Source organism: Carettochelys insculpta, chromosome 11 (assembly GCF_033958435.1).
Source record: "Carettochelys insculpta isolate YL-2023 chromosome 11, ASM3395843v1, whole genome shotgun sequence".
Taxonomy (NCBI): Eukaryota; Metazoa; Chordata; order Testudines; family Carettochelyidae; genus Carettochelys; species Carettochelys insculpta.
Window position 1 is genome coordinate 34478133 of NC_134147.1, and position 18574 is coordinate 34496706.

At 42.3% G+C, this 18574-nt stretch overlaps 1 protein-coding gene across 1 annotated transcript in view; it reads right to left on the reverse strand.

Annotated features, from left to right (window-relative positions):
* ARL8B (ARF like GTPase 8B) overlaps positions 1-18317 on the reverse strand; it is a 39826-nt gene extending 21509 nt beyond the window's left edge. The window contains exons 1-2 of the mRNA XM_075004812.1: positions 18174-18317; positions 3366-3446 (exon numbers count right to left, since the gene is read on the reverse strand). Coding sequence (XP_074860913.1) covers positions 3366-3446; positions 18174-18296 — 204 coding nt within the window. The 5' untranslated portion in view covers positions 18297-18317. The remainder of the gene's footprint in view (positions 1-3365; positions 3447-18173) is intronic.
* Between the last annotated feature and the right edge of the window lie 257 nt (positions 18318-18574).

Below are 18574 nucleotides of genomic sequence, written 5' to 3' on the forward strand. Positions count from 1 at the left end.
CAAATTCCCATGGAATAATGTATTTCTGCTCTACCACCAGAGTATACATAAAACTTACTAGAAGGTATTTTCATAGCTTGTAATTATTTGCAAGTGTTTACTTTACAGTGCTGTAGATGAACAGGAAACTTTATAATCTATTAGGTAAAAGAAACTTTCTGTACCCAAGAAAATCAAAGTGACTTATTTTTTTGAACAGTTAGAGCTTTACCATTGTTACCTCCACAGTGGCAAAGATAAGGGAAGTGGAAAAGTTTGTAGACAAAATATTTGTTTATTAAGTTTGGAAAGTTTCTTTGGACATTACTCATTAGCTGAGAAGAGCCTTAATACGTAAGTGCTGTATGGCCCATAGAGTCTCTGCAGCATACAGCTTTTGATCTAACCAAACCCTTTCAGAGTAAGTATCCTGATGCAGTTATCTGCAAATTGATGATCCAGGGCAGATTAGTAAGAAAGAGGAAGCCATGCTAGTCTATACACTATCAAAACAAAAAGCAGTCAAGTAGCACTTTAAAGACTAGCAAAGTGGTTTATTATTAGGTGAGCTTTCGTGGGACAGACCCACTTCTTCAGACCATAGCCAGACCAGAACAGACTCAATATTTAAGGCACAGAGAACCAAAAACAGTAAGCAAGGAGGACAAATCAGAAAAAGATTACACTTCTGGTTCACACTTCCCAGGAAACTGAGGAAATTACAAAACATCAGAAGAGTTCCTGATAACGCCATCCTTGCCACAATGGATGCAGAGGCTCTGTACACTAATATTCCACATAAAGACGGATTACAAGCAATCAGGAATACCATCCCTGATGCCACCACAGCCAATCTGGTGTCTGACCTCTGTAACTTTGTTCTCACACACAATCATTTCCGTTTTGGGGACATTTATACCTCCAGATTAGTGGAACTGCTATGGGCACCCGCATGGCCCCACAATATGCTCATATATTTATGGCTGACCTGGAACAACGATTCCTCAGCTCTCGTTCCCTATTACCACTCCTCTGCTTAAGATACATTGATGACATCTTTATGATTTGGACCCATCGTACAGAGGCTCTAGAGGACTTTCACAGAGACTAACAATATACACCCCACAATCAACTTATGCCTCGATTACAACATGCAAGAGATACATTTCCTGGACATTACAGTACTAATCAAGGATGGCCTGATCAGTACCACACTGTACCAAAAACCTACTGATCGCTATACTTACCTACACCCTTCTAGTTTCCATCCTGCACACGTGACTAGATCAATTGTTTACAGTCAAGCTCTTAGGTACAATTGCATTTGCTCTGATCCAACTGACCGACCAAAAACTACAAGATCTTTACCAAATATCCATAAACCTGAATTACCCACCAGGAAAAGTGAAAAACAAAAACAGCAGGGCCAGACGAATACCCAGAGACCAGCTACTCCAAGATCGGCCCAAAAAAGCCAAGAACAGAACACCACTGGTCATCACCTACAGCCCCCAATTCAGACCACTGCAACAAATTATTAAAGACCTACAACCTATTCTTAATCAGGATGCCACACTCCAGAAGGCCCTGGAGACATGCCTGTTCTCTCCTACAGACAACCTCCCGACCTCATGAAGATCCTCACTAACAGCCACAGTCTGTACCCCAGGAATACCAGTCCTGGAACCTTTCCCTGCAACAAAGCCTACTGCCAGCTTTGTCCACATATCTTCTCTGGAAATACCATCACTGGACCTAACCAGGTTACTCACAGAATCACGGGCACTTTCTCATGCTCCTCTACTAACATCATATGCGCTATCATGTGCCAACAATGCCTAGATGCTTTGTAAATTGGACAGACTTCTAACTCCCTTAGACAAAGGGTCAACGGGCACAAAACAGACATCAAAACACTCCAGATCCAGAAACCAATTAGTCAACATTTTAACGGAATGGGGCATTCTGTCAATGACCTAAAGGTATGTGCGTTACTGAAAAGGAATTATTGCACCGTTTTGGAAAGAGAAACATCTGAGCTGGCTTTTATATTCAAATTTGGCACATTAACACATGGTTTAAATCATGATGGGAACTTTGAGTCACTATAGGGGCTTTTTTGCCTACTTGGCTCAATCTAATTCTTGACCTTCCCCTCCACCCCTCCACTCTCTGATTTGCTCACCTTGATTATCTTTTTCCGATTTGTCCTCCTTGCTTACTGTTTTTGGTTCTCTGTGTCTTAAATATTGAGAGTGTTCTGGTCTGGCTATGGTCTGAAGAAGTGGGTCTGTCCCACGAAAGCTCACCTAATAAACCATTTTGCTAGTCTTTAAAGTGCTACTTGACTGCTTTTTGTTTTGACAGGGCAGATTAGAATTATGTCAACCATACATGGTATCCAAGCAAAACCAGAAGTGCCCCTCAGGAGTGTGGATAACATCTTAAAAAGAGCAGCCACATAGGGCTACATGTGCCATAGTATTTTAGATGCAAAACAGACAACAGCAGCATAGTAAGGCAGTCACCTTGCAACTTTGGATCATGACAGCATGATCTCAACCATTCAGGAATATGGAGTATCCCAAGTGTAACTGGAGAAGTCACCCATTTTTTGCTAGCTCCCTAGAAGTAACAGGATGGATTCTCAAGTGTTAACACTTTAAGGGCCTCTTCTACCCTCCTTTCCCCATTTGAAGAACTAATGCCTCTCTTTGGCTCAGAGTACCAATTCTTGTCATCAGAAGGAAGCAAACTAAAATTTGCTTTCTATTAGACATAAGAGGTTATTTAGCTCTTGTTTCAAATTTTACTTTCCAAAGAATTAACTGATTTCATTGTTTAGCCCATATGTTTTTGGCATATTTCTCATTTAATGCAGAGTTGAAAGTTGTATGGACAGAATCCTGCAGTTACATTGTTATCAATGCAAAAAACACAGATATTCCTACTGATCACTGGAAAAAGAGAGAGCTGAATATAGTCACAACAAATTCCAGTTGAACATTTCACGTTAATAGAGAGAGGGGCTCTTAAGCCTGAAGTTTACAAGAAGTTCAAATATTCCATGTGTTTTTAAATGCTTGAAAAAGGGGAACAATTAAAAATCCCCCCCCAGCATTTGCAACACAGGCAAGCAGCATTACACTGATGACTAAGTCCCAATAAGCAAAACAGGCTTGTTTGATGTTAGGGAGAAAAAGGGGTTGGCCCAACTAATAGCAAGATAAAAACCGGACGTGTGAAAGGTCACTATACTTCCCTCAGGGAAATCTATAATTACATTTTAGAGAATGGTCTAATCTGAGAGCATCCCTTTAAAAGCTACTTAACGCTTTTGCCCCCCGCACCCACCCACCATGAAGAGCAGAATGTTCTTGACATACCTTTATTGTGACATTACCCTTTGTAACTTTCCTCATGTTGAATCCCACTGTAGGAATCATATCTTCACTGAATTGACCTGACTGAATAGAAAACAGTATATTAGATCTTGTCACAAGAAGGAGAGAATGTATAATCCCAGAACTGGCGCCATTTACAATTCAGGTGTAAAAAAAGTTACTCATCCTCAGATGAGAGATTTTATAGTTGAAGCAATTTTTATATGGAGGCCTATTAATTCTCATTTCCAATCACAGTTTCACACATTCCCTCAGGCTTAAGAAATGTTTCATTCAAACAAATCAAAACAAATGTCCAATGAGCAAGTTTTTCCTTTCTGGTTTAGTTTACATTAAGCCATGTGAAGTAACTCAAATGTCTTAGTTAAAAAAAAACAAAAAACACCTCTTAAAGAAGAGTGACAAGCACTTCTTGTGATAGAACTTTGTCTAGTAGCTATGTACAATGGGAACCGCCTGCATGACTCTGTACTACATCTTTTTCCTGAACTACATAACTCAGTGAGGCAACATGTAGAGAGGGCATCCACTCCAGTGGCACTGGCTACACGCAGCTATGCCTCAACTCCGTGGGGCAATGAGATGGAAACTGGAAGAGCTTGCAAAGCCTTCTGAGCTTCCTGGAAAACAAAATCAGCATCTGAAATTGCACAATTTCTGTAGTACTCAGGAAGTGGGAGTGGGGCGTGTCAGGGCCTGTGACAGCAAGTGAGTATTACAGGGTGAATGAAGATTTGAGAATCTTCATGCCATTGCACCTTACCATTTAGTATTAAAGATTAGTTATGGGTCACTGTCTTACACGACACCTGATGTGTGTGTCAACTGGGGCTCTCTTTTACAGCAATGATGTAGTTCCTACTTTTATGTGTAGTGTTAGCCCGAACTGACCAAAGCAGCTCTTTTACGTGGTACCAGCAGTTAGAGGCCTTTTCTCTTTAAACGAAAGACTGGGAAAAAACCCACAAAAGTGGCAATAGTACAGATTTCTTCCAAGCTGTTTTGCCTCAGCTTTACTAAGTGTTTATCACTGCAAAAGTAAATGTCTTCTTCCAGAGACTCAGGTCTCTCTGCTGAAATACTGGCTGTAGCAGGTTTGCAAAATGGATCAGCATTCACTATTACCAAACCAAGTCAGATGGCTCTTGGGGACACATCTCATATGTGAAGGCTCTCATTACTGTGAGTTATCCAATCTCTAAGTGCATCTTGCCACAAGACTGCATGCATCTTTCCATAACCCTGACTTAAGTAGCTAAACTTATCTGTAATCTTGCATGAAGTAACTGCATTAAAACTGCTTTAAACATGGCTCACAAGGTAGGCGTGAAAAGAAACAACCACCAGACCTTATGCCTCTCTGTCCTGGTTCAGAGTAATGCTCCTCTCACAGGTCAGTCATTTATCCCTGCAATGCATGCACCCATTTTTGAACCAGTGACTAAAGGCACTGGAAAGCTCAAAACCAGATTCATATGAGGTCCAGCAACTATGGCAAACACATTGTTACTTAAGTTGATTTTTAAAACAGACTATTGCAAGCTCATCTTTGGTCATCTTACTGCACAGAAAGACCTCTGCTGTTACAAAAGGGTGTTGTATGTTGACTTTACTACTGAACTCTGAAATGCAGATGAAGAGACCAGCCTATAAAGGTATAGTTTAAGTGACAGATGAATGAATGGGAAACATGGGTAATGAACCAGGGTAAAATTTACAGGTTCTATTTATACTGATTGAGGTCTTTTGGGACTTAAACTATGACCAGAAAAGCTAATGGCCTTTTTACAGCATAATTCTGAAGTGCTTTTGTAATTTGACAGTTGCTGCAATTGGCAATTTAAAGTGAATTTGAAAAATGTATAAGATGCCCTGTCAGTGGAGATTTAAGCTACAGATTTTTCAAGCCATCAACAGTTATTTTCAGTCTCAACCCAACTGCTTTTGTTCTGTCAGTGGCTTAGGGAAAAAAAGGCAAGGCTTCTTAGTTTTGAGGTACTGTGCAAGTAGGTGCAGGAATTTCACAACTCTCCACAGTCCTGTAATGCAATTCCTCAGCTCCTTATCCTCCAACCCAACCCTCTCATAACTGCTTCTTTAGTCCTTTACACCCCATGTAATTTCAGGATGCCTTATACTTGAAAAGCTACAGCCTCTCCTCTCTTCCAAGATGCTTCTAAATACACTCCTATTCCATCAAGCACTTCAGCCATTAGACTAGTCTTCTATTCTTGCCTTTAGATCGTAAGCTTTCTGGGTAGGATCGATTTGTTCAGTACTGTGTATGCCAGCAGCAAGCTCTTACCTCAGATGAAGGTCCAAAGCACCTATTCCACCTTAGATGTCACTTGAGTCTCTAAAACAAATCTGTACCCTAGTTTTGGTTTAAAGGGCAAGACTTGTTTAGGCAAGTCACAAGTATCAGTGCAGTTGATTCATTTCTGACTTGTGTTTCAACATTTTGTAATGTGCCTTGTGGGCTGCGTAAGATTGCTTCACTTTAATTCTGAGACTGTCTACACTTGTTCAATAAAAACATGTTATTCATGGATCCCCCCTCACCCCCACGAATGAGGTTTTGCCTCAGCTAGTGCACATGTGAATGCTGCTTTGTCAAAGCAAAACCCACTCATTGCAGGGTGGGAGCAAGTGCACATATGAATGCTGCTTTGTCGACAAAGTGAAACCCACTCATTGGGGGGTGGAAGTTGTCCTGTATCGACGACCTGAGCAACCTTATTGGACTATTTCCTAGCTTTTCCACAAGTTTCACAATCATCCATAGTTACATCAGGTGAATGGTTAGAATGATATTTGAGGATTCTTCAATCTGCTTAAAGCAGTTCTACCATGCAGGACAGAACAAGACCAGTTATTCTGCTGAAAATATTTTTGGTTTAAACCACTGAGGTAGCCAGCGTTTAAACGCTTGTGTTGATAGTGCACAATATCCCCTGCAGCAGTTTCTTCCTACAAAGCAAGCCCGTGAGATATCTTGCACCATAGCTATGCCCCTCACCCTCGGGGGATGCGGGGGAGAGAGAACTGCAGAGATTACATACTCCTAATATGGAGAAATGGTTGGTTTGAGTTTACGGCTGCAGAATACAGTTACATAATCCACATAAAGCAGACGTTAAATGAAGTAAGTAGTCAGGCAAACGTACTCAAAGTAAGAACTATCTGAAGATTAAAAAAACACACCACACTGATACTTTACTATGGCCATCTAGTCCCTTGCAGGGGAAAGGAAACACAAAAGTCAGTCAATGGCGTTGGACAGTAACACAACAGTGAAGCTCATATGTAAGTGGCAGACCTTTCCAAAACGAGTACAACATCCATTGCTGTGTGGACTTGAAGCATAAGCGGTTTTCTGGCTGACTTATGGGCATCAGTCTGGGCTCTCTTCAATGACTGCACCAGCTTCTCAATATTATTGCTCACAACCACTCACTCTCCCATGTGTCAAGTGGGAGTACCAAATTTGAGACCTTGCTTGACATTGTTGCCTTTTCAAGGCTAAGTGAATGGGTTCAACTTAAGATAGAAGTGACCCACACCCTCGAGATCTTCATTATATTTGTAGATTTTAGATGGGATACTGGTGACATGACCAACTGATCACCTGTGACATTGCAACTGTTTTCTTGATATTTTGCTAAACTTATGATCTGTAAATCCAGTAACTTAGAGATAAATGCAATGTCAAAGAACAGGTTCTCTTTAGTATAATCTGCCATCTGTCTCTGATATGTTGCTTTCATCTGTGCAAGCTCAGAAGTGTGGGGATGTTGCTTGCATGCTTCCCCCTCCACCAGCCTTTCAGTAGCTCTGGAAGTATCTGATATTTTCCTAGGCATGGTGATCCATCTTTCTGATTCCCCCCCAAATTTTTTTTTCCTGGCCTTGATGTTTGGGCCATTTTTGCAAGCTGGAGGGATAACAGCTAAGGCAGGATCACAAATAATGGTATCCTTTGAGTAGCCATTTTTATAACAGTGTGGGCCACTGGTCAAGTTTCTTACCTGTCAGTCATGACCATCTTTTTGCTTTCATGTTTGCAGTAGTTTTATTTATTTTTTTTTAAATGGGTATCAAAGAGATCCTTCGTCCCTCATACGTCCCACAAAGGTCCCACTTGACAAGTACATTTGGGCACATTCTCTGGTGGCTTTGTGGACCACAGCCTTAGCCTCTTTGAATAAAGCATAAAGGACTGAAGTAAAGCATGGACTTAGTTGACTGAAGTAAAATTAGGCAAGCTTATATTTTGTTTTCTATGCACGGAAGCAGCAGATGTTCAGTTGCTTCCAGCCAGTTGTTGTTGACTGGTTGTCCCAGACATTTTTGACTGTAGTATTGTATTCTTAAATTTTCCCATAAGGTGTCAGATTCCGGCGAATCAAGTTAATAGTCTTCAGAAACACACTAGTGCACACTGCAACTCTGGACAAGATTCAGAGTCCTTCATGTTAGGAATGTTCAGGCAAAGCCTGCCTTTTGTCTTCTCAGGAGGAATCTTTAAGATACAAGTGGAGTTTGACCTTAATGAACTTGGACCTAGCAGTGTTGCAATCAGTGATTGAGAACAGTATACTGCCATGATCAGGATAAGGTCAAGCTGCGGCCAGTGTCCTGAGCAGGGATACCTCCTTGTAATCCTGCTGCTGCTGCCCACAAATAGGTATTCAAGACTTTCAGCTCACAGCTCAAGGATATGCTGGCCATTTTCACTGAAACTACCTGTGCTATATTGGCCAAAGGTGTCACCCCAATGTTGCCAGTCCTTACCCATGCTGGCACTGAAATCACCAAGGCCAGCAAGTCCGCACCTCTGCTCCTTATGGGAGCATTCTTAAATATTTGTACCAGTTGATTATAGAACGACACCTGACTACTCCAAACAGCAAAAACTTCTGTAGATTGACCAAAAAAAGTTCTGAAGATGGCTCCTAAGTTAATATTCGTCAGCCTGCTTGTCTCACTGAAATATTGGTGGGGTACATGCACAGAGGACAAACTTCTTGACAGCAAATCTGACAACTTGTAGCACTGGTTCCTTTTCAGCAAAGGCAGTAGTGTACTGCTATTTAGTAACCTGGTTTCCAAGACATCTCCCGAGAACTGCAATATCAACACTAGTTTGCTAGACCCACTCAAAACAATTATGGCTTCTTTATGCAGTTCATGGTCTTTCAGTTCAAGTCTTGTGAAAACAGCGCAAACATTCCAATAAGCAATGATTAACAGAGCCATGACAGAAGACATGAAGGGTGCTTCTTTTAGCCTCTTTTATAGGCGTTTCCCCAAACTGGGGAAAGCCAATCACCGCTACACAGGGCTGATTGAACATATGAGCTACTGCCAATGCCTGGGTCCTTCTCCACCAGAAGTGGCCATCAATCACAGACCTTCAATATATACATCTAGGCACAAGAATGAAAGAAAAGGTTACCGTAAGACCTCAACTTTCTCTTGAAAGACAACTGGCATGAATTTGCTGCACCTTCTAGAGCGAACATCACATTCTAATGCTGAGATTAGAAAACAGGACCTTGAATTTACACACCTGCCTTGAGGGATGACAATATTGTTTGTCAGAGGCATATGGCACCTTCTGTTTAAGGAATTCAAAAATACCAAATAGATTTGTTTTTAAAAAACTGGAGATTATATATATATGTTGATGTTTAACAGAACATGTAAGAAACTAATTGTAGCTTAATCATTCTGACAGTGCAAGCTTGTGTGAATTTTTGAAAAAATGCCTTTTGTTCTGAAGTGTTTTTTGGGCTGCTCATTATCATTCCCACTCCTGCACCAGACACCCTCTTGGCAACAAAAAAATTGCCTTTTACTTCATACTTGCAGTGAATTTTGTTTGGATGGCAATAGAGAAGTAGTTTTAATTGGCAAGATCATGTTCTAAGCCCATAATGCAAAGCAGGTGACATGTTCTGCAATGTGTGATCTAAGGTTTCAGTATTGAGGCAGGAGGATCTGGCTGCTGCGTAATGTGGCATTTATATAGCCTGATGAATGCTGTATCACTTGGAGGACAGCAGGCACGATATGCTGCCTTGAGTCTAACACTAGTGTTTGTTTTCAGTGCTCATTAACACCACACTTGTTAGACATTTTGTCCTTCAGCAAGGCTTCTCAAAACATCACTTTTACTACAACTGAGCATCTAGTTAGCCAACGAGCGTCTCCCAAACAAATAAGTTTTTATCCCACAAACTAAATCAGAACTTGGAGAAAACTGTACAGGATACACAGGAGGTAGCCTGCAGTTTCAATTTCTTTTTCAGTCTCACTGTACAGCTGCTCCATGAACTAAAGAAAAAAAAATGCTGGTGTTATCTGATGGGGAAAGGAAAAAGTGTCAAAAGGAAATTGATATTTAGAACAATTTTTTTCTCTGAAAGCTGGGACTTTGAGGTGCTCCTTACCACAGCAAGGAAAATATGATGATTGTATGCTTAATTACTGAAACACAGTGAAATAAAAGTTTGGTTTATACTATATAATCAGACATATTAACTGCGAAGAGAGATTCATGTTACTTGCCATAGCACTACACTATTTTACACTTGAGAGTCTCACAGGTATTAGTTAAGTTGAATCCTACTAAAAATTCTGAGGAGTAAGGGCACTTTGAAGTTGCATGGGTATTTCAAAGTGCCCATGGCTACACAGCATGGCAGCACTTCGAAGTTGCTGTGGGAAAAAGTTATCCTAATGAGATGCTGCATATTCATTGCAGCACTTCAGCCTGAATGGAGAATACTAATGATTACCATGCCCCCTTCAAAGAAGGGGGCTAGTGTAGACATAGCCTGTGTGTTAAGCAAGCCATTTACTAAACACTTCCATCACCAATTAAGGGCTGGAAGCCTCCATAATATGCAGTGCTGTTAACAACAGAACGACAGGCAGCAGACTGCATGCAGAACATTGGCTTCCTGTTAGATATGCCGTGTTTTGTCTGAAGATCACTCTTATATGTCACGTAAAACTCCAGCATAGCATCTTAATAGCGTATAGCTCTAGAGCTGCTTTTCCGTGCATCTGCTTCAACAGCTCATTTTAATTTTTGATAGGTGATTTGTAGTATTAATAAAAATAAATGTCAATCTACAATACTTGTATTCAAGTTTGAAGCACTCTCTAAAATATTTTTACTTTGTTGTAGACTACAGAAACTTAGCAGATCTCTTTTGGCAATGCCATTACAGTTTTATCATTGCCTTTTAAAGTAACACACTACTTTATGTAGTATCAATTGGAACACTTTAAAGAAATCTTGAATGCTTGACCAGTATCAGCTAGCAGACTTAGTGATAGTATGCACAACACATTTCAGATATTTGAATAGGTAACTGTAGCTGCCACATGCTTAAGTGTGGACACTTGCTTCATCGCTAGGAACACTTGGTTCTGAAGGTAAACTACTGCACTGTCCAGAAGCTGAAGGAAGGGTAACATTAGGATGGTACCAAGGCCATTTATTCTTGCTTTGGTCGTTTTCTGACATTTAGATCGCACCCTACAATTTTCTGCTTTTATTCAAAACAGCAGAGTACAACCCCCATCCAAGCAAACACTTGGCAAGTGATCTTTACATGAGGCCATAGTAATGACACTTGGCAATCAAGCTGGGCTGGTTTTAGTTACAAAATAAAGCAAGCAGTCCTGCAGCACCTTAAAAACTAATAATCTTATTTATTAGATGAGCTTTTGTGGGAAAAACCCACTTCTTCAGATCTGGAAAATTACTGAGAGAAAAAAAAAAAATGAGGAATAAGCTAAATAGGGGGTGAGGTAAAAAACCTCTGCAGGGGTCTATTGAGTGGGATGTCTGCCATCACCACAAATATCAAAAGGTGGGGAAACTGTCCTTAAAATGTGTAAGATAATTTAGATGTTTTTCTCTCAGTAATTCTCCAGATCTGAAGTGGGTATGTTCCATGAAAGATTATCACCCAATAAATAATACTGTTAGTCTTTAAGCTGCTAGAGAACTGCTTTGTGAAGCTACTGATTGACACAGCTACAGCTGGTTTTATTCACTAACTTTTACCATTGAACAAAACAGCCAGTCATGTAGCACTTTAAAGACTAACAAAATAATTTATTAGGATGAGCTTTCATGGGGCAGATCCATTTCTTCAGCTCTGGAAGCAGTGCTGAAAATGAATTGGCATGACCAACATGTAACAGATAGAAAAACTGAGCAAAAGGAGAACAGTGCAGAGATTCTCTCTGTGGCTCAGCAATATTTGCACGTGGCTGCAAAGCAGCTCCTTGAGATGAAACAAGCAGAAACCTCAAGGGATTTAGAAAGTGCTCATAAACTGTCTTCTAAACAAATTTAGAAGTAGTACAACTCAAAGGAATGACATAATGAAGCCTGGATATGCATTTTATCCAAGAGCCACACAAACTGGGACTCTCTCATGGTTACTACCATTCTCCGTACAACAGGAGTGAGCAATAATTCTTGATGGGGGGGGTCACTCCAAGAATTTGGAAAGTGGCCAAGGGCCACACCCTTCAATGATATTAATGGAGCAGGCACAGGGTCTAGGACAGAGGCTGGGTGCAGAAAGTTGCTTGAGATAAGAGATTGGTGTACAGGGGACAGAGTCTTGGAGAGAGTTTGGGTGCAGCAGACTGTGGCCTGGGGCATAAGACTGAGGTGCAGGGGGGTTTGGGCTGTGATGGGGAGCAGCAGGAGAGGGTTGTGATCTAGGGCAGGGGATTGTAGTACAGGGTCTGGGAGGGAGTATGGGTGCAGGAGGAGGGGCAGGGGTTTTGGATTATGTGGGGTAGGAAGGCAGAAGTGGGGGGGAGGGTATTGGACAAAAGGAAAAAGGCTGAGATGCCAGGGGCAGGCTCTGGCCAGGAAACTTACATGGGCAAGTCCCAGCCTTCCCCATCAGGCTTCCTGCCTGCCAGGCCACAAACAGGGACCATGTGCCCTCTGAATAGCTATGAGCCTGAGGGAAGGGGAAAGGGTGCTTTGCAGGCCGCCTGTGCTTCAAAAATGAAGCTTCCATTAGCCAGAAGCAAGCCAATGACATTGTTTGTGTCCCATGCTGGGGGGGCGCCCACAGCCAGCATTCTCCTTCCAGGCTCACAACTGCTCTAGGACATAAAAGGGCACCAGAGCGCCTTTTCTGAGCAGTGTGCAGGGCAAGCAGGAAGCCTGCCTGGAGGTTCCTGCTGCATGCACAGGCCACATACAGCCTAGGGGCCATGTTTTGTCCAGCCCTGTTGTAGAACATTCAAGGTACGATCAACTCACTGGGTGAGTGAGACACTGTGGAATATTATCTCTATTTATTTGGGTTTTGTTCAAAGGAAGTCTAAAAAGTTTAAAGTGTCCAGAAACTGAAGCTTAAGAGTCTCATTAAGTAACACCGTCAAATAATTTAACATTTATGTTTGCAAGAGGACTTTAATCTATTACAAGTTTAAGTCTTCTCATAAGGCTGCTATCTTTTGGATATAACACAAAAGGAGGAAGAGGGGAAAAAAAAGGGATAGTCTGTTTAGTAATCTTCATTCTGCACTGACAGCAGAAACATGGCCACATCTACATGAGAAGCCTGCGTAGACAGAAGTAACTGTTGGAAGGGATTACCCAGCAAAACATCTGTCAACAGATCGTATCCACACATAAAAGCAGATCAAAAGGGCAATCCACTCTGTTGGCAAAGAGCAGTCAGACTGCCCAGCCTTCTCTTGACAGAACGGCTGACCGGAAGCTCTCCAAACAGGGCTGCCTGGTGAACCAAAAGTCCTGTCTGTCAAAAGGATCCTTGAGCATCTACAAATCTGTTTTGTAGACAGAACACTGTTGAGAGAGGTGTTAGACCTGAACAGGGAGCAGTATCAAGCTATTGGCGGACATGCCAGGTTTTGTTGACAAAGTGCACTTGCTGCGTAGATGCTTTTGTTTCCTGGCAAAAGTCTAGCTTTGATGGGAGAAGATGCTCGTGTAAACGTGGCCCATAAGAGAAAGATTTTCAGTGCCTGAATATACTTTAAACTACACCATTAGCAAGAGGACAGTACATACTTTTATTAACAGTTGGTTACTATTAGGCAAGGACCCGAATATTTGACAAGTATGTCTGGTATTAACAAGCTGGATCATATATCAGTCAGGCTTCAGACAAGAGTTTGATTTTATTGTAAAATGCAATGCATAGATTAGCTTCTGGAAGCTGAAGTGTAGAACCTATATTTACCATAAATTAGTTCAAGACTTTCAGGCTTTGCTCAATAAGAATCCAAACAGCTCACTTGAAATATTTCTGTTTCAACTGTGTCACATGATTAAAGAGATTGGTTGCCCACTCAGTTATAATAGCAGTATGACTTGCAGCTTTTTGACAGTAAGCCTGATAAACTGTTGACAAACACTTGCTGCAGTGATGAAGTCAGCAGGAGTTAGTGCAAAAGAGGCTTCTGTGTCTCGGGAACAGAAAACAGTAGACTCCAATTAAAATCCAAGGCCAGTTCAGTTAGATTGTATCTGATTACACAGCCACAGCAGATGTTACATCTAAAAACCATAAGCCTCTTCAGATTCTGGAAAGTATGGGCCCCATGATGGAATGACTCCCTCCCCTGTGAGGTTTACTCATATACACGGAAAACTATATTCATTATGTTAGTATCTAACTAAAGGGGCTTAAGCGGAACCTTCGTAGAAGTTGTCTGCTTCTTAACTACCATGTGAAGCAGAAAATGTAAAGTGGAATCGGAGGGAAAAAAAAGGATTTTATAGTAAAGCCTAGCTATAAACTCTTGTGACTAAACAGGTTGAATCTGAGTTTATACACCTAGTGAGGAAGACCCACTGAGCCACTGTACCAAAAGACTAAGTAGCACTGACAGAAGCTGTTAACTATAAGAAACATCCCTCCTTTTCCATTATATTGCTTTGGTACAGGACCTATTTTATTTGATGCACTTTCCAGGTTAAGCATGATTAGCCATCGACTCATAAGCAGAATACTAACTGTCACCAAACATTTCACCTAATGAAATTATAGGAACCTGTTTGGTATGAGAAACCTTCATGCATTACCCACATTACAAAGAATTATGAGGGACCTGGTTACAAACATGATCACATTTGCAGAGAATATGGAAGATGCACCCTCTTCTCAAAGCCATGCAAAAAACACTGGATATGCAATCAGTGCTAAGACCCCATATCTACAAAACAAACCACAGATCACAACAGGCTGTTATATTTTAGACTGTGGCTTTACCATGGCATCCCAAAGTAATGAAGAGTTATTCAAATGCTTCAACCAATCTCAAAACTTGTGTGTAGCACTGCTGGAAAAAGAGCAAGCTGACCTCTACCTGGTCAGATAAAGAAGGAAACATGGAGCAGTTCTGGCACAGCCCAACTGTTTCTGATTCTCTCAGTACTCCCAGTTGTGCCAGCAATGTCATAGTGTTCACTCCTATAAGTTTCAGCACTTAAAAGCCAAAGATTAAGCAACTGTTCATTAAGATTTACATTCTTTTGATCTTTGACTATTAGACACACAGGGTACACCCTTTTGCCCTAGAGATGGAAAGTGTTTACTTAACATTTCTTCTCCCAGTAAGGGGTACTTCTACCACTTCAGCCAGTTACACACTATTTGTCCTTTCAATCATCACGAACTCCTGCCACAGTACACCTTAGAGCACTACTTGTTCACAGGATTGTTCTTTTCGAAAGTTCGTAGGAGGGAAAGAAAATTAAAAATAAATCACCAATTGGCCAGCACTGGCTCAAAAGAGAACTGCCACTCTGCCTAGTGGGTCAAATATCTCCCAAATAAAAAGTCACCAAGCTACCACTTTCGGGAGGTTAATCCTGTTGCTCAAAGTTTGGTTGTTCTGGCCTTCTGCAGAGAGGATTCTGACACACGGGGAAAAAAAAAACAAGCACTGCAGGGTCTGTCTTAATCTGTTCAATCATTTTAATATTTTTGCTTTCAGCAGGCTAAAGCTGAGAGCTTCACTTTTAGAACCGCCACCTTCCTGACCAAGAAAAAAAGAAGCCTCTCTCCCCAAACACTAAGTTTCGTCCCATGATGTGCTTAACCAACAGGACAGAGGCTGAATTTAAAGAGGAAGTGTTACCCAACAACAGGAGTGTCCTATTTAACTTGGTGTCATGCTAATACTGTGTAAAGTGACATTCCTGATTAGGCAACATAAAACTGTCAAAACATGAGAAAGTCACAATCACTTTAATATAAAGACCTAAATTCTTCAATAACATCTGCAAGTTGAAAAGTTGATAAAATCTCTTTTCCAATGTGTTGGTCAAATAAAGCTTTGATCAGGTGGTATGCACACACAGAGTAAAATATAAACATGGATTTGAGCAAAGCCTTCCACAATCAGTGAACTGTAAACAAAACACTGAAATGCACCAAGACTGTGGAAGTGCCCAACAGCTGAGTACTAAGGCTTGTACAGACAGGGACAATCTGGTTTACTGGAACTGGTGAATATGCTATCTGAAAGTCCCAATACATTTTTTTTTTTTTTTTTAAAAACAGCTACAGTGCCAATGAAAATTCTTTTTCGCAGAAGGGTGATGCAAGTAGTTTAAGTAGTGAGGACTGTCCAAGTTTAATGGCGCACACAATGTAATCTGTGCAACGATACAAGAACCACCGTACCCACTGTTGTGCAGCCAAAAAGTTGTCTTGTCTCTATTCCAAGATAAGCTTCTTCACCTTGCACTCAGCTATTGAATATATCAAGCAATTGCCACATCCACCTCAGATCAAAACTGGTTTCCTGCCTCAGCTCCCCTGTAAGTGCTTTTAACTATGTTACGCCCGTTATTGCATGTGAAGGAAAACTAACCAAGTCATATGATCCTTCCTAACTGCAGTATTGGGTACCAACAGTTGAGTGGAAGTAAACGGATGCAATTTAGTAATCCAGGCAACTCATTCAATTTGTCCCTTGCTCAGTGAGAGTCACAAAAACATCAGATAGACAAACTTTTAACTGGTTTAGTGAATTCATCAAAGCACAATAATGAACCACGCAGAGACTTCTCTTCAGCTGTTCAGAAAGTGTATGTCCTGAAATGTTCTATTAACAAGAAAAAGGTACAGATTTTTGGAATCAGAATGCTTTTAACAGCTGAGAATAAGCAACAGAGTGGAGAAATGGGCAAATGCACAGTCAGTAGCAAGACTTTCATGACAGGCAAAGAAAGCAGCTTTAAGCAGTTTATTGGCAGACTAATAGAAATAAAATAGAAGTGACTGAAAGCACTCTTCACATTCTGTGGTTGTTCGTATAGTTTACCTAGACATACTAACATGGGAAGACACCCTAAAATTATGGGAAAAAGCTATGGCTAACTCAAGCATGTGTCTGTCAATAGGAGGGTCTGTGGACACACCAAGGAAGCCATGCTATATTTGTTAGTACACAAAGCACCCTTCTGTAGTTATAGTTCTAATCTGGAGATGCCCTCACAACAACCTTAGGTTTAAAGGAAGTGTGTGAAAGGATCATCAGCTATAGAGACACCATTATTACATACAGTATTTTAGCCCCCCAAACACAATACAAAATATCCATTTAATGCAATTGTACTTGTGTGTTCCAACTGCAAGGATGCAAGGTAGGACACTGTAAAATGCAACAAGAACTGTTTATTACAGAGATTTGGAGAGGTCATAGACTATCACTAATTACAAACCAAATGAAAGCTCAGACAGGTGGGTACCAAATCGCACTCAGAGATAACTATCAACCTCTCATTACTCAATAACGGAGTTGTACCATAGCCTTTAGAGCAGCAGGTAAGAAGCAGTGCTCTCCGTACCCGATTGAGTGGAGATTTCCATTGGCAATAATGCAGCAACCAGGTTGCTATTCTCCTGCAACCTCCTGTTTTGAGGATTAGGTTCCCAGACCTGCCCAAAGATTGCTCAAACAGATGGCCCTCTCCTTCGCCACCCACCAATCCCATAGACAAAGCAACAAATCTTCCCCCAACCACTGCCAGAAACCTTCTTCACGCAATCTAAAGAAAAACCATATCCCAACACACCTCCTTTACCATCCCTCCAAACCACTAGGTGACAGACCTAGGAACCTGAACTCCTTCTTACACACTCTCTCCCTTCATTACCTACATGCTACAGAGAGGCACCCCCACCCCCGAGCCCAGTGGGAGGGAAACCAAAGAACTTAGATGGCTCCTACCTCCTCACACCAGTACCCACCCCAAAAAGCCAGAGAACTCCACGCACAGGCCCAGTAGGAGACAGGCCAAAGGACCTGAATGACTCCTACTCCACTTACCCCAGGACCCACCCTCCAGGGCAAAGAGAGCCCCACCCTCACCTCACCTAATGGGAGGTGGGCCAAGAGAACTGGTCACCCCTACACCCTCACACTCCACACCCATCCCCCGAGGCCCCGTGGGAAACTGGCCAAGGGCAGAGTTACTATATTTGAACTGTCAAAAAAATATGAAGCCTTTAAAAAAGGCTATATCTGTATCTACCAGCTCAGGTTGTATTAGTGTATTGCATATACTAGACCCCATTAATACAACGTGGGCTGGTAGAGACAGATACAGTCTCTCTCAGGGGCAGCCTTTTTCTTAATATGGTAACCATAAGCAATGGACCTGACCACTGCGCCCTTTCCCCCGGGCCCAGAGAGCCCCACCCCGCCCCCATGGGCGCCCTCCCGCCAAGACACCCCCTGCCCGCCCGAGCTCACCGCGATGACGTTGACGAAGGTGGTCTTGCCCGAGTACTGCAGCCCCACCAGGGTGAGCTCCATCTCCTCCTTCCAGAAGAGCGAGCGGAACCAGTCCAGCAGGCGGGAGAGCAGCGCCAGCATGGCGGCGGCGAAGCGGGCCGAGACTCTCCGGCACTACGAGACTAGCGAACGGGCAAGAGGAGCCTTCGGGCGCGGACTCGCAGGCTGCAGCTGCAGCTCCGGCCAAGGCCAACGCTGCCGTACTCGCCGTGCCACGGTCATATGACGGCTCGGCTCCCGACCCACGCGCCGGCCGGGCGAGCAAGAGCGGCCGAGCTGGCAGCCGCCGCAAGCCCAACCCACGGCGTCCCCTGCCGGCGGGGTGCTCGCCCTGCGGCCGGGGAGGACTCGCTCTTGCG